General features: G+C 40.9%; 1 protein-coding gene across 3 annotated transcripts in view; it reads left to right on the top strand.

Annotated features, from left to right (window-relative positions):
* The first annotated feature begins 2375 nt into the window (after nucleotides 1-2375).
* The window catches only part of FBXW2 (F-box and WD repeat domain containing 2), a 29778-nt gene continuing 16371 nt past the window's right edge, over nucleotides 2376-15782 (top strand). Inside the window, exons 1-3 of one of the 3 annotated variants that reach the window (XM_030293691.2) lie at nucleotides 2376-2465; nucleotides 2568-2676; nucleotides 8908-9417. In XM_030293691.2, the coding sequence (XP_030149551.1) occupies nucleotides 8928-9417 (490 nt within the window). In that variant the 5' untranslated portion in view covers nucleotides 2376-2465; nucleotides 2568-2676; nucleotides 8908-8927. Of the gene's footprint in view, nucleotides 2466-2558; nucleotides 2677-8907; nucleotides 9418-15782 lie in introns of those variants that run through there. The other 2 variants (XM_030293688.2, XM_030293689.2) reach the window with 2 other exon arrangements.

Here is a 15782-nt window from a genome sequence, read left to right as displayed (position 1 = left end):
GTATGTTTTGGAGTGCTCTCAAGAAACTAAACAATTGGATTAGTTCCTGCTCCCTGGTATATGCATGTGCAAGACATGTACTAAAACATCAAGGAATACTTATCATCCCTAATGGGTGCGGTTTTTTTTTTTCCTCCCCAAAGAAACATCGTATGAAAGTTTTGGTTTATGTCTCATTGGGAAGGATTTTGAATTTCTAGTATAGGCTATGCAAGAAGTTTACTGAATCAATTATATGTCACCCCAACTACCTACCCAGGCATTTTTTATCTCAAACTGGAAAACAACACATAGTCCATTTTAGCCAGAACTGAAGGAACTAAGCATTTGCTGTTTGCTGTTTTCCTGGGGGCATGAATATGTAGGGATTATTCCAAACACTGTTTCTACCAGCAAGTTTAAGAAAGGAAACAACATTCAGCATATTTTCATGTTGCTGTCACATAAGCACTTGTATTGAGCAGTTGTATTGAGCGTTCTGTTTTCAGGCAGGGCTGAACCATTTTCGTCTTTTCACATGTTGATGTTCCTGCCTGCCACTCAGGGCATTTTTTTGTAATTGTTTGGCTAGAAAAAGTGTCAATGTTTGCTCAGCCATTTGTCATGCAATCTTGGAAATTTTTACAAAGTGGGAAAATCTAACCCAAAAAATATCATATGAAAGGAAATTTTTTATACATTCTAAGTTTAACAACTAAATACAAATCCTATTTTGCAATTTTCATCTCTTAGAGCTATAAATTTTGCTCCCAGATCTCCTCTTGCTTCAATTTTGACAATTTGGTTTCTTTGTTCATGAGAAGGTCTAACAACATTGCCTCTAGAGCACCTCTGTCTGGGATTTTCAGTTTGATTCATCAAACTCCTACCACAATTTGTTTGCTACAATTGATAGGGGGGCTTGTTTTTCTTAATTACCTTGGTATTGCTTTGCCTTTCATAGAGGTTATCTGATCTGCATACACGTCTTCCTAAAATTTCTTATAATGTTGTCATCAGTCACTGTTTGGCTTAGATGTCTACAGAGGCTTTCTGTTGCCTACCAAATCAAATTTGCTCTCGTGGAGCCTGACTTTCAAGACACCATACTTGGCTTCTACTTCACATAGTCAAATTTGTATTTCCCATGTTTCAAGCGTACTAGATGGACTCAGGATGCTTGGCGCCTTGGTCATTCCCTAACACTAACTGGATACGTGACTGTCTTACTGTCTATATTAAGTGTTCTATCTCTTGGACCAGTCTGTTCAATAGGGTAGCCATTAGCCACATGTGGCTATTTATATTTAAATTAATTAAAATTGTATTTCCTCAGTCACATTAGGCATTTTCAAGTGTTCAGTAGTCACAAGAGGCTAGTGGCTGCCTTATTAGACAATGTAAATAGGGGACATAATTGCTGAAAGTCTTATTGGAAGGTGCTGGTATAAGATACGCGTGTTCGCAGTTTATGAGCCTTTAGGGAGAGACAAGAAGAATTTAAGTTCTTGAAGTCGGGGGGGAGGGGGGGGGCTGGGTTGATATCCTAAGATAGCCGGTTATGATGACCTTAGGCAGGATGCTTAACCCTCTTTTGACCCGGGTTTCCTCATCGCTAAAAACAAGAGTTAATAATAGTAACTACTATGCAGGGCCACTGTGGGAACTCAATGCGGTAACACAAAGTAATCAGGAGAGTGCCTGGCCCATAGGAAGCACACAATTTTTGTTCTTTGATGCATAAAGATTTATGCTTCAGCTTTCAGTCCTCAGAAGGATCACACGAGGAAGTACTATAACTGCTATGCAGAAGACGAATATAAATCCAGAGATATTACGTAAGTAAGGCCAACGGCACAGCCGGAGTGTCAAGAGCTAGGATTTGAACCTAGATCACCTGACTCCTTTGTTTCGGTCACCAATCCCCTTAACTTGCTTTATTTTTTTCGTGAGCACTTGCTAAGACTTGCACCATGCCTTGCTTAGTTATTTATCTGTCAGCCTCCCCCGCTGGGATATAAACCCCAGGCGGCCGGGTATTTTTGTACTTTTTGCTCACTAACCCTATCTCCTAGAATAGTGTTTGGGACATGCATGATAGGCGGCTCAATGGGTTGTTTCACTTTGGACACGTCTCTGAAATTTTCCTCCCTCTCCTCCGAAAAGTGAAGATAAGGAAAAGCGCCACAGAGTTTGTGCAAGGTCGGATCGGTCCGACGAAGGACACCAAGGTTCCGGACAAATTCCGATACACGGCACGGAAGTAACTCGAGGATGAAGCGCCACAGGTCCCAGCTATACTGCGCATGCTCCTCCTCCCTGGGCGCTCTCCTCAGCCCGCCCGCTTCCCCCTCGAGGCCGGGGCCGGAAGTGCACCCGCGTCCGAGGGGCGCCGCGGGCGGAGGGACGCGCGGAGATGACGCAGGCAGCACCGGAAGCCGCTCCCCTGTGAGGTTGCAGACCCCGAGCGGCGGCCGCTGGTCCAGGTCTGTATGTGAGGCGGGGCCCGGTCGGGGAGGGGGTTCTTAGGCGCCCGCGCCCCTGCTGACCAGCCGCGCCTCGGGCCGTTTGTCTTTCTCTCCCTGCAGGCGCCATGGCTGCGGAGCGGACCCGGCCGCTGCGAGGCTCTGGCGGCCCGAGCGCGCCTAGTCGGTGTGAGCCCGGCGCGAGGTCCCGGGCCCCGGGGCGCTCGCTCAGGTCAGTGCTGCGCGGAACACGACTCTGGGAGCAGGGAACCTGGGAGCGACGAACGGGCTGAAGGGATCTGGAGTTGATTTTAGAGATGGGAACATTGAGTCTCGGAGTTACTGCCTCTTAGTTCTCAGCTTCCTTAGCTGCGAAATGAGTTAACAATGATGTCCCAGGGCTGCCATGACTTTGAAAGATGATGAAGTGTGGAGAGGTGGTTTTGAAGTACAAAGCGCTGTATTAATGTGAGGGACTGCGCCGTAGTTGTGGGTATGCCATGGAAACAGGTGTGTATGTGGCGGGGGGGGGGGCGCTTGAACTACAGATAGCCATATTAATGCTCAATAATAATGGTAACTGACGTTTCTCGGAGGCTTACAGCGTGTAGGGTACTGTGCTAAACGCTTTACGTGCATTATCCGATTTACGCCTCACAAACACCCTTGCAGGGAATGCTGTTCCGAGGTTGCATTTTACAAGTCAAAGACTGGACTTGAGATTGGTGAAGTGATTTCCCCAGTGTCACTCAGCAACAAGTGGAGTTGCAGAGCCTGGATTTTATAAACACTGTATTCTTTCCGAGCTGTTTGTATTCATCTCAAAACCAAAGGCGAGATGAATAAATAAGTTGTAATATTAAGTTGTAAGATTTTAAATAAGTTGTATATTCACATGGTTTTAAATTCAAAAAAGGGCTCCTCACGCCTGTTCCTCAGCTCTCCAGGTTTCTCTGGAGGCAACCAGTGTTACCAGCTTCTTGAATATTCCAAAGATACCTTGGGTGTGTGTAAGTTTATAAATCCAGATACACGTTTTCAAAACCTCTGTACTGTAACAGCTGATTATGCTTGATGAGAAACCAGGGAAGATGAAGCCTCGGGCTTCCGAACAACAAATGTCTTGTTTTCACTCTTAACTAGGCCAGGTCCTGGTGGAGGAGAGGAAAACGTACATGTGATGTTTTATCCAGAACATCTATCTCTAGTAAGACCTAGCAGTATATAGGTTTTGTTTTGTTTGTGACGGTGGGGAGCTAGGTAAGATGTTAAATTGCTTAACTTCCTATGGGACCCTGGGAAAGTCACTCCACATGTTGGGTCATAAATCTCATTTATTAGTTAAGGGCAATAGTACTGATACTTTCCTTAAAGTTCTGATAATCAAATGAAGTAATGTCTATGAGTAGTACTTGAATCTTTTAAACCAATACAAATATGAGAGTTGCCAGAGGGAACATAGGGAATTAATGGTAGAACCAGAGACCAAACCCAGGCCTCCTGGCTTCCAATTTTGCAGTCTTCATCATACCCATTTCGGAGCTTTGTGATTGTTAATATTGAGGGCAGAAGGACAAGTTTAATGTTTAATCTCAAGTCGGGGGGAGGGGAAGGCAAGACAGCATGGAGCGTGGGTACAGACAAAAATGCACCTAGCAGGAAATTCTAGCCTCAACTCAATAACTGGCCTTAATTATAAAATTAAACCCCAGTAAGTTTGAGTCCGTGAATTTTTCTTCCATCTATTTTAAGCCAATTTAAGGGAAAGTTTATGGTAAGGATCATAGGGTTGAAAGGGTTGTTAGTAGTCCTGTCTATTCCAGCCTTAGGGCTGCTGAAAGCTTTCCTGGCCAGTGTTCATAATAATAAAACTAACAAGAGTACCACCCCTGCTCAATTTCTGAGTTTTACAGCCCTCAAAGTGAGGGATAGCTTCCATTTTACAGATAGAACTGAAGTTTAGAAGTTGGTCAGAGATGCCCATGATCACATAGGAAGTGGGTAAATCACTGAAAGACTTGACTGACTCCAAAGCATTTTCATGTATACCTCATTCTGCCTCTGTTTCTAACTGTCCTTGACTTTCCCAGTAATGGGAATCTCACCATTCTGGAGGCAGCCCCTACATTGTTGGAAATCTCCTGATGATTTAGAAGTTCCTCCTAATGGGGAGCCTGAGTGGCTCAGTCGGTTAAGTGTCCAACTCCTGATCTCAAGCACAGGTCTTTTTTCTTTTAATTTTTATTTATTATTGAAAGATAGAGTCAGAGCGTGAGCAGGGGAGGGGCAGAGGGAGAGGGAGACACAGAATCTGAAGCAGGCTCCAGGCTCTGAGCTGTCAGCACAGAGCCTGACACGGGGCTCGAACTCACAAACCGCGAGATCCTGACCTAAGCCGAAGTCGGACGAAGTCGGACGCTTAACCGACTGAGCCACCCAGGCGCCCCACTCAAGCACAGGTCTTAATCTCAGGGTTGTGTGTTCAAGCCTCTCATTAGGCTCTGCGCTGGGCGTGAAGCCTACTTAAAAAAAATAAAAGCTCCTCCATGTGTTGAATTGAAATCCTGCTTCCTGAAGTTTTCCCCTGGGGGCCTTGTGTGGCCAGTACGTGATATTCCTACAGGCTCTCTAAAAGAGTTCATTTTAGACCTGTGACCTTAAGAAAGTTACCTCCAAAGTCTTTTTTTTTTTTTTTTTTTAGAAAAGTAAATACTGGTGTTTTCTAGTGCAGAGTTGAGGAAAAAATTCTTATTATGGGTTAAGAGAATATATGAATCTCAGAAATGGCTGGGTTTTTTAAAGGCTCTCACTGAAAAGTTTGTCCCATAATTTTCTATGGTGTCATGACTACATTAATTTGGCATGCTGTAAGATGTGTCTTAGTTTTTGTTAATGGTGCGAACCTACCTGATAATGTTTTCATGGATATTATAAATTTGCCTTGTGGTCATTTAAATAATAATTCAGCTTACTTACGTGTAAACATTTCTATGATGGATGTGTGGATATTCATGTGTGTGTAGGTGTAGGTGTGATAGAGGAAGAAGCCCCCCATGCTTTTTCACTGTAGAAAAGGATTCCTGGGCAGATGTTTTGGTGTATGTTTTTAATTGGCCAGTATTAATTAATTAGCTATGGTGACATTTTGTGGGTGTCCAAAGAAAAGAGTTGTTTTGCCTTGTTATGAGTGATTTTTTTCCAAGTAAAAAATTTCTGGAAATGTTGAAGATAGAAGGTTGTTTGGATTCAGGAGGAGGTAGTGTGTTAACTTCTGTTGTTGATTAAACTTTTGGTGAACTGATTATTTTTTGGCTGCCAGGTAAATCCTTAAACTAATAAATCCTGCCTAGCCCAAACCCTGAGGATTCCAGAATATTATTTTATTTTTAAAGTCCATTCACTGTTCCAAAAACCAAAATTATTGGGTAGTAGATGATGTGATTGGAAAGTTTGGTTGCATTTACTGTTTTTTGTCTGATAACATTCTGGCCAAATTTGATATTTGGGAAATTAACGAAAAGGACTTTTACTGACCTTACGTGAACAAAGTTGGAAGGTGAGATCTGGCTTTTGATGTAGACGTCATCTAGGTGACATTTATGGGAAAAATTTTATTTTCCTCTTCGACATTAATTTAGATACTAATGTTTTTAATCTATGTGTCAGGATTCTTTTTTTTTCTAAATATAATTTTATTTTAAATTCCAGTATAGTTAACATACAGTGTTATATTAGTTTCACATGTACAATATCATGATTCCACAGTTCCATCACCCAGTGCTTATCACAAGTGCACTCCTTAATCCCCATCACCCACCTCCCCTCTGGTAAATAGGTTTGGTTTGTTTGGTTTGTTTCCTTGTCTTGTCTTGTCTTGTCCTGTCTTGTCTTGTCTTGTCTTGTCTCATCTCGCCTCGCCTTGCCTTTCTGTTTTAATTTTATTTTTTTTAATTTACATCCAAATTAGTTAGCATATAGTGCAACAGTGATTTCAGGACTAGATTCCTTAATGCCCCTTACCCATTTAGCCCATCCCCCCTCCCACAACCCCTCCAGTAACCCTCTGATTGTTCTCCATATTTAAGAGTCTCTTATATTTTGTCCCCCTCCCTGTTTTTATATTAGTTTTGTTTCCCTTCCCTTATGTTCATCTGTTTTGTCTCTTAAAGTCCTCATATGAGTGAAGTCGTATGATATTTGTCTTTCTCTGACTAATTTCGCTTAGCATAATATCCTCCAGTTCCATCCATGTAGTTGCAAATGGCAAGATTTCATTCTTTTTGATTGCTGAGTAATACTCCATTGTATTTATGCCACATCTTTATCCATTCATCCATTGATGGACATTTGGGCGCTTTCCATACTTTGGCTATTGTTGATAGTGCTGCTATAAACATGGGGGTGCATGTGTCCCTTCGAAACTGCACACCTGTGTCCCTTGGATAAATACCTAGTAGTGCAATTGCTGGGTTGTAGGGTAGTTCTATTTTTAGTTTTTTGAGGAACCTCCATATTGTTTTCCAGAGTGTCTGCACCAGCTTGCATTCCCACCAACAATGCAAAAGAGATCTCTTTCTCCACATCCTCGCCAACATCTGTTGTTGCCTGAGTTGTTAATGTTAGCCATTCTGACAGGGGTAAGGTGGTATCTCATTTGATTTGTATTTCCCTGATGATGAGTGATGTGGAGCATTTTTTCATGTATCAGTTGGCCATCTGGATGTCTTCTTTGGAGAAGTGTCTATTCATGTCTTTTGCCCATTTCTTCACTGGATTATTTGTTTTTTGGGTGTTGAGTTTGATAAGTTCTTTCTAGATTTTGGATACTAACCCTTTATCTGATGTGTCGTTTGCAAATATCTTCTCCCATTCTGTCGGTTGCTTTTAGTTTTGCTGACTGTTTCCTTCGCTGTGCAGAAGCTTTCTATTCTGATGAGGTCCCAGTAGTTCATTTTTGCTTTTGTTTCCCTTGCCTCTGGAGGTGTGTTGAGATTTGGATGTTAATTTTTAAAATTAGTATGGCAATCTGGTAGGAAACTAAGTGATATTAGAAGGAAAGCTTTGTTTTTTAATTATGGAATGTTTAAACATACGGTAGTAAAGAGAATAAAAACCTCCATGTATCCATCATTCAGCACTAACATCTATCAACATATAGCTAAGCTTGGGAAAGATGATTTTTGCTGATTTGCTGTATTTTTTGTTTTTTCATTAGTTTACTCCCTGTTCTTAAAAGCGGGCTGATACCTTGATGCAATGTGTAATGCTATATACTTGTAACGTTTCTTTTTGCTCCAGTTAGTCCTGGAGCAATGTGTCATTCTTTTAAAGGAGAAGGTGGTATAATCAGATAGGTACCAGATTTTATAACCAGGTTGTGATTCTCCTGGTTGTAGCTGTAGTCAGAGAGAGACAGTTCGGTCTGTGTGGTTGGAAGAGTACTGATGGAGGGAGCACTGACTGCCAGTCTGTTCTGATGCTGTTTTAATAGCTCTATTGACTGTAGGTAGGCAAATCACTTACCTTCTCTGACTTGTAACTTCCTCCTCTGCAAAGTAGGGATGATGCTACCTGGGGTTTTTTTGTTTTGTTTTGTTTTGTTTTGTTTTTTGTGTTTTTTTTTTTGTTTGTTTTTTGGGTTTTTTTTTTTGGTGTTTTGGAAGCATCAGGATTACTTATTTGTGCAAGCTTCCTTGACCCTCTTTGCTCTCTGGGGGCACAGGATTAAGAGTTGTCACCAGCTCATATGAGGCTTATAAAAACTATGTAAGGCTACATAAGGCCTTTGGTAATTTTTGTTCTAACAGGCAGTGCCATAAAGGAAGTAGAAAAACCAAAATACCTGAGCCACATGATTTATTACATCTGCCTGTTTTTCTTCCCCAGACCTTTTTTGCCTGAATATTTATTGAAAACCCAGTAGTCAGTTCTGTGATTTTGGTAACAGATCAGGCTGTGCCTAGCATGATAACTAATGTCTCCAGTTACTGCTCAGGAGACCTGCCTTCTGGTTGTCACATGCTGGTGCTTATATTTGTGACTTAAGTACCCAAATAGAGCGTATTAAGGAAATAGTGTTACGATGGTTTTGATCGTGTTGGGGGGAGGGGAGAGAAGTGTATAGAATAAACTATTTTATAATGAGTGATACTATAAATCTTTTACTGTGAAGATGCATGTAGCATGTGCTAGACTTCAAAAGGAGCAAGTCACCTACACCAACATAAGTCTCACTGATTTATGTTTCAGAGATCATGATTCATTAAAGTATGTTTTCTTAGATGTATTATCTTTTGTGTGCATGGAAGATTTTCGAATACAATATATTAACTGTAAAGTTGTAATGTAATAACTAAACATAAAGTTGTAATGCCAAGTTTTTTACACTAATTTTCATTTGTTAGCAGTCTTGCTTGAATGGTCTTTTTGAGCAGAACTAATACAATATTTTGATGTGCCACAGGTAAATTTTTCCATAACCTTATGGAGAGAAAGGACTTTGAGACATGGCTTGATAACATTTCTGTTACATTTCTTTCTCTGACGGACTTGCAGAAAAATGAAACTCTGGATCACCTGATTAGTCTGAGTGGGGCAGTCCAGCTCAGGCATCTCTCCAATAACCTGGAGACTCTCCTCAAGCGGGACTTCCTCAAACTCCTTCCCCTGGAGCTCAGTTTTTATTTGTTAAAATGGCTCGATCCTCAGACTTTACTCACATGCTGCCTCGTCTCTAAACAGTGGAATAAGGTGATAAGTGCCTGTACAGAGGTGTGGCAGACTGCGTGTAAAAATTTGGGCTGGCAGATAGATGATTCTGTTCAGGACGCTTTGCACTGGAAGAAGGTTTATTTGAAGGCTATTTTGAGAATGAAGCAACTGGAGGACCATGAAGCCTTTGAGACCTCATCGTTAATTGGACACAGTGCCAGGGTGTATGCACTTTACTACAAGGATGGACTTCTCTGTACAGGTAAGAGATTCTGGAACTGTTTTGTTGTTGTTGTGCGTTTCATAGAGTGTAATCTTAGAAACAGAACAAACTAGTCCTTAGGCTTGAGGATGGCAAGTATTAATTATATGAGATATCTATAGTGGAATTTCCCCCTCCCTCCATCCCTGAGTAGTTTTACACCCTTTTATCCTCTTTCCCTTTAGAAGACAAATCATTTTTATAGAATTTTGTGAGAAGAAGGCTCCAGACATTCTTTTTTTTTTTCTTTTTTCTCTTTTCTCTTTCCTTTCCTTTTTCCTTTTTCCTTTCCTCCATGCCCAGCATGGAACTCAGTGCGGTGCTTGAACTCACAACCCTGAAACCAAGACCTCAGCTGAGATCAAGAGTCGGACGCTTAACCGACTGAGCCACCCAGACACCCCCAGACATTCTTTTAAATGTGATGTGAGTCAGAAAGCTGTAACTATTTTTTTCAGTGCTTTTTCCTTCCATGTAGTTTTCCATGTTGGTTAAACTTTTTTTCTGTCAGCAGTGATTTTTGAGAAAAACCAGTGGAAAAGATGATGCCTAGACCTAGCAAGTAATTAGATCATCTTGCAAGAATTACTTAACCTCTCTGTGTTTGTTTTCTTATCTATAAAGTATGGGAATGGAGGTATTTCTTTCTTGCTAAAATTCCTGTGGTTCTAAGAAGAATTAAAAGTCAAAAGAATTTGGGCATGGAAACAAAGACAGATGGATATTTTAATCCTAAGCAATTAAGTAACTATGTAGCAGATATAATCATTAAAATTTGGAATTGTGTGATTCTTCCAGTTATAATGGCTGTTTGTACATGTAATCAGTGCATATGTTTTAGGCAGTACATTTTGATGGGCATTGTAAATAATTCTTAGGCAATGGTGTAGAATGATTTCACGCAGCCTTATCGATGATCCCGATGCCTCTTCACTTCCATTGTATGTAATATTTAGGGATCCTTGGTGTTCTTTTTTCATCCAGGATAATTTCTTTTTAAAAAATTTTTTTATAGGTCAGGCCCTTCTTGTTTTTTTGTTTTTTTATTTTTATTTTTTTAATGTTTATTTATTTTTGAGAGAGAGCACAAGCAGGGGAGGGGCAGAGAGAGAGGGAGACACAGGATCCAAAGCAGGCTGCAGGCTCTGAGCTGTCAGCACAACCCGACGTGGTGCTCGAACCCACAACGGTGAGATCATGACCTGAGCCGAAGTCAGACGCTTAACTGACTGAGCCACCCAGGCGCCCTAATCCAAGATAAACATTTGAGTATTACTGAAGTACGTAGTTGCCTTTTTAAAAAATTTTTTTTTAGTTTATGTATTTATTGTTTGAAAGAGAGAGGGAGGGAGGGAGGGAGGGAGGGAGGGAGAAAGCAAGCAAGCAGGAGAGGGGCAGAGAGAGAGGCAGACGCAGAATCTGAAGCAGGCTCCACCCTGTCAGCACAGAACCCAATGCGGGGCTCGAACTCACAACCTGAGCCAAAATTAAGTCAGTCGCTTAAGCCACTGAGCCATCCAGGCACCCCATAATTGCCTTTTTTAATAGCGTATTCTGTTCCTTTGTGTAAATATATCATCATTATTTAGCCAATTCAATATTAGTGTATATTCAGGTTGTTTCTATGAATTCAGAATATATCTATGAAATATTTATGAATATTTTTGTTTGCCTTTTTCCCCCCTTGAATTATTTATTTGGGGCAGAAACCTCAAAGTAGAATTACAGATCCGGAAATATAAATGATTTTAAAGCTCCTCTTAACTGTCCTTTCCAGAGAGACTGAATTCATGGCATGGCCACAGCAGTTTTAAATAACAGACTCAGTTTTAATATTCTTGAGGTGTATGATCTCTTGAGGATGTACATTTTCTCATAGTGATATGTTTCTCTAAAATGCTAAATGCTTTGCCAGTTTTATAAAATGAACGTTAAACTTAAGGCATTTCGTGGTTTTTGTCATCCTAAAGTTACTCCATGCTTACATTATTCTGTGTCCTATAAGCCGGATTATTGGAAAGGTATCATCCATTCTTTTATACTTGGATGTGCTTTCCCAGTTGGGGCAGTGGCTTTTCTGTGTCCTTTTTGTCTTATGATCAATGGCAGGTAAGTTTTAAAGATTAAGATGCAGTATTGCCTTCGAGCCTTGTGCTCATTCACACTTGGGCAAATACTGGCAGTTGAGTCATTTTCAGAACCACATGTAGCTTTAAAAGAAAAATTCTCATCAAATTTTACTTTTGAAATGCAGTAAAACTTGAGTTTAACTTGGGGCAGAAGTGAATGGGACACATTCACTGAATTCTTTACCTGGAAAGTTAATATCTGCAATAACGGTGGATCCGACCCTGCATTTTAAGGTTATTCTGTAGGTGGGTCTATATTTTGTATTTTTTGTTCTTTTTTTTTTTTTTTTTAATTTTTTTTTTTTCAACGTTTATTTATTTTTGGGACAGAGAGAGACAGAGCATGAACGGGGGAGGGGCAGAGAGAGAGGGAGACGCAGAATCGGAAACAGGCTCCAGGCTCTGAGCCATCAGCCCAGAGCCCGACGCGGGGCTCGAACTCACGGACCGCGAGATCGTGACCTGGCTGAAGTCGGACGCTTAACCGACTGCGCCACCCAGGCGCCCCTGTATTTTTTGTTCTGATTAAATTCATCAAGTTTGTGTATTGAAAATTATGCTCTATTGAAAATAATCCAAAGCTTTAGTTTAATTTTTCTTTTCTTTTTAAAAAAATTTTTTTTAATGTTTTTATTTTTGAGACAGAAAGAGACAGAGCATGAGCAGGGGAGGGTCAGAGAGAGAGGGAGACACAGAATCCGAAGCAGGCTCCAGGCTCTGAGCTGTCAGCACAGAGCCCGATGCGGGGCTCGAACCCACGGACCGTGAGATCATGACCTGAGCTGAAGTCAGACGCTCAACCGACTGAGCTACCCAGGCACCCCAAGTTTAAAATTTCTAATAGCTGTATCCCTGAAACTATAACTAGTGAGAGAAGTGTTTGTTATGGAATTATACATACCTTTGTTTCATGCTATTACCAAAGAGGTAGTTATCCTTCTGCTGAGCTGTGAGCTCTGAAATGGTGAGAAAGGAACCTGTTGTGCTTTGTTTGTGCTACACAGTAGATAATTAGAAAGTACTGTGTGAAAGACAATGTAAGGACATATGTGGATGAATTAGGACAGTTCTTTGCTCAGAGAACATACATACTGGAATCAGGAAGGTAACCTGATTAAGTAAAAGTCTCCATGTAGACTGTGCTAGTGAGAGAACACTTGCCCTTCTAGAGAGGGTAGCTGCTGCTCTACTGCAGTGAATTATTTGCCATGTGGGATATAGGCTCACAGTGGTCAGATCTGATTTTTCAAAGAAGTCCTAAATCTAGATTTTTGTGCAATATTCTGATTGATTTTTTTTTTTTAGTGTGCTGATTTTTAAGTATTATCACATTTTAAAAATATTGTGATTGTGTCATATTTAACCTGCACGCTGCCATATTGTGACCATGGCTTACAGTTGAATAAGAAAAACAACAGCTATAAAAGATATGCAGTCAAATGATATATTTGAATTGTATGAGTAAAAAATCAGTTGTTCAGAGGAAGGAGTGATGTCTTTCATTTGCAAAAATTGAGCGGTGTTTATGTTGAATCTTGGAGAATGGGTAGATTTTAGAGAGATGAGAATAAGCACTTTCCAGCAAAGGTATGGAAAGGGCTAAGCATGGAGCATATAGGAGGAAAATAAAAATTCTTTTTATCTGAACTCAGTATATAATTAAGGACTCTATAAGAGATTCTTAGAATATAAGCTGGAGAATTGTCTTGAGCTGTATTGTAAAAACCTTAAATATTGGGAATATGAGTTTGGACAGTTTTCTTTAAGCAATAAGAAAAACTATGAAAGATTTCTGAGCAGAGAAAGGGCCAGGACTAGAGCATTCTGCTCCAAGTAGACCAGTGTTTCTTATTTCTGCCAGGCCCCAGGTCCTCTTTTTGTAATGTATTTTACAATATTCTCTTACCTTGAAGTCAAATTCATAGAAATAACTTACCTGTACATACACATATTTCAAAAAATCAATATAATACCTAAACTCTGATCCAGAGGAGAAATAAGACAGTAATTTAAAATAACGCACATTAAATGTGTTGTGCTCAAGCACAGCTGTGTTAGAAGACGGTAGTGTAATCAGATGTTTGCACCTGTGTATGTACTATCATCATGAACATGACAGTTGTAAATAGCACAGTGTTGTATTTGTACCATCAGTGATGTGGTCACAAGTGGTGAAAAGTCTCCAACAAAGCAAAGTACATTTTTCCTCAGTCTACCTGGTAGTTACACTCATAGTAAATTCAGAATAAACTCGATGCTTTGTAAAACAGGTCCAAGGCTCAGACAACTAAGAATAAACTTGTCACAGGAAGAACCTTTAAGGCAATCAGGCAGAATCTTTAAGAAGTCATGCAGAATATGGGCGCCTGGGTGGCTTAGTCGGTTAAGTGTTCAACTTTAGCTCAGGTCATGATCTCGTGGTCTCAGGTCCCTGCATCGGGCTCTGTGCTGACAGCTCAGAGCCTGGAGCCTGCTTCAGATTCTATGTCTGCCTCTCCCTCTCCCTCCCTCCCTCCCCCCCCTCTCAAAAATAAATAAACATTAAAAAAAAAAAAAAAGGTCATGCAGAATACATGACTATTCTTTTTGTACATTGTCCCAAACATTGCAGAATGTCTAGCATTTCTGGTCTTTCCCAGTAGAGGCTGGTAATTTAGACCCCCCGCCCCCACACACTGCCTCCAAAATCATTGTGACACTTGAAACCACCCCTGCAAATTTCTAAAATGTTCCCTTGGAGGATGACACTACTTATATGAAGACCCTCTGACATAGACAGATCTAGAATTTCTAAACTAAAGTATTAGCCTATTGCATTTTAGGTAAGAGTAGATCTAGATTTAGGATAGTAGGTGTAGAGTTTTTTTGTTTTTTTTTTTTTTTTTTGAGGTTTGTTTACTTAATTTTTTTTATGTTTATTTTTGAGAGAGAGAGAGACAGACAGAGTAGGGGAGGGGCTGAGAGAGAGAGGCAGACACAGAATCCTAAGCGGGTTCCAGGCTCTGACCCAGCACAGAGCCCAATGTAGGGCTCAAACTCACAAACCGTAAGATTGTGACCTGAGCTGAAGTCAGTCAGACACTTAACTGACTAAGCCACCCAGGCGTCCCAAGGTTTATTTATTTTTGAGAGACAGGGAGCGTGCCCCCAAGTGGGGCAGGGGCAGAGAGAGAGGGTGCAGAGGATCTGGAGCAGGCTTTGTGCTGACAGCAGAGAGCCCAATGCAGGGCTTGGACTCACAAAACTACAAGATCATGACCTGAGCTGAAGTCAGATGCTCAACCCGCTGAGCCACCCAGGTGCCCGAAGGGTAGAGATTTTTTTAAAGGAGCAGTTAAATGGAAGAGCAGCCATTGAAATGGAATTAACAAGACTTAGCAATGGACTGAGTATGTGGCGAGGAAAATACCTGGGAAGGTGGTAGTACTGGTACCAAGAATAGGAAATGAAGGAATAAATTTGAGCGGGTAGAGGGAGTTCAATTTGGAATGAAATTTAAAAAAAATTTTTTTTAAAGTTTATTTATTTTTAAGAGAGAGTGCAAGCAAGGGAAGGGCAGAGAGAGAGAGAGAGAGAGAGAGAGAGACAGAGAATTCTAAGCAGGCTCCCCAGTCAGTGCAGAGCCTGATGTGGGGCTTGATCTCACAAACTGTGAGATCGTGACCTGAGCTGAAATCAAGTCAGATGCTTAACTGACTGAGCCGCCCAGGTGCCCCTGGGATGAACTTCAATGCAGTCGGATGTGATGGAGATTCCGACAAGGTTCTGGAAATGTAACATCAGAGCTTTGGGGAATAGCTCAGGGCTAGAGCAAAAGGTTGAGGAGTTAGTGACATTTCAGCTATGGCTATAACAGTGAAATTTCAAAAGGACATGGAGAGGAAAAAAGAATGGGGCCTAGGATGGATCCTTGAAGAGTGTACTTAGGGAAGAGGTAAAGAAGAATGGTGATGAAGAGAGTTTCAAGGGCAGTGAAAATTGCCTGTATGAAAGAGGCACTGGCCAGTGTTTGTTCAGTTGGTCATCAGAGTCACATGCCTCCAAGAGGCAGTTGAGAGCTGAGATCTGATTCTACCAGTTAAATATTTAAACCTTGCTGGATACGATAGTTTATTCCATTTGAGTTACAGCTCGGTTTTCTGCTTACGTTTGTTATATACCCATCCCTGGAATTTTTTATATCAAAGTATTGTTTTCAACCTCTTCTGAATTGAGAGGGCTTTTTTTTTTCTTTTA

The sequence above is a fragment of the Lynx canadensis genome, chromosome D4 (assembly GCF_007474595.2).
Source record: "Lynx canadensis isolate LIC74 chromosome D4, mLynCan4.pri.v2, whole genome shotgun sequence".
Lineage (NCBI taxonomy): Eukaryota > Metazoa > Chordata > Mammalia > Carnivora > Felidae > Lynx > Lynx canadensis.
The sequence above is the reverse complement of the archived record's forward strand: the minus strand, read 5'-3'. Positions and strand labels throughout refer to the sequence as shown.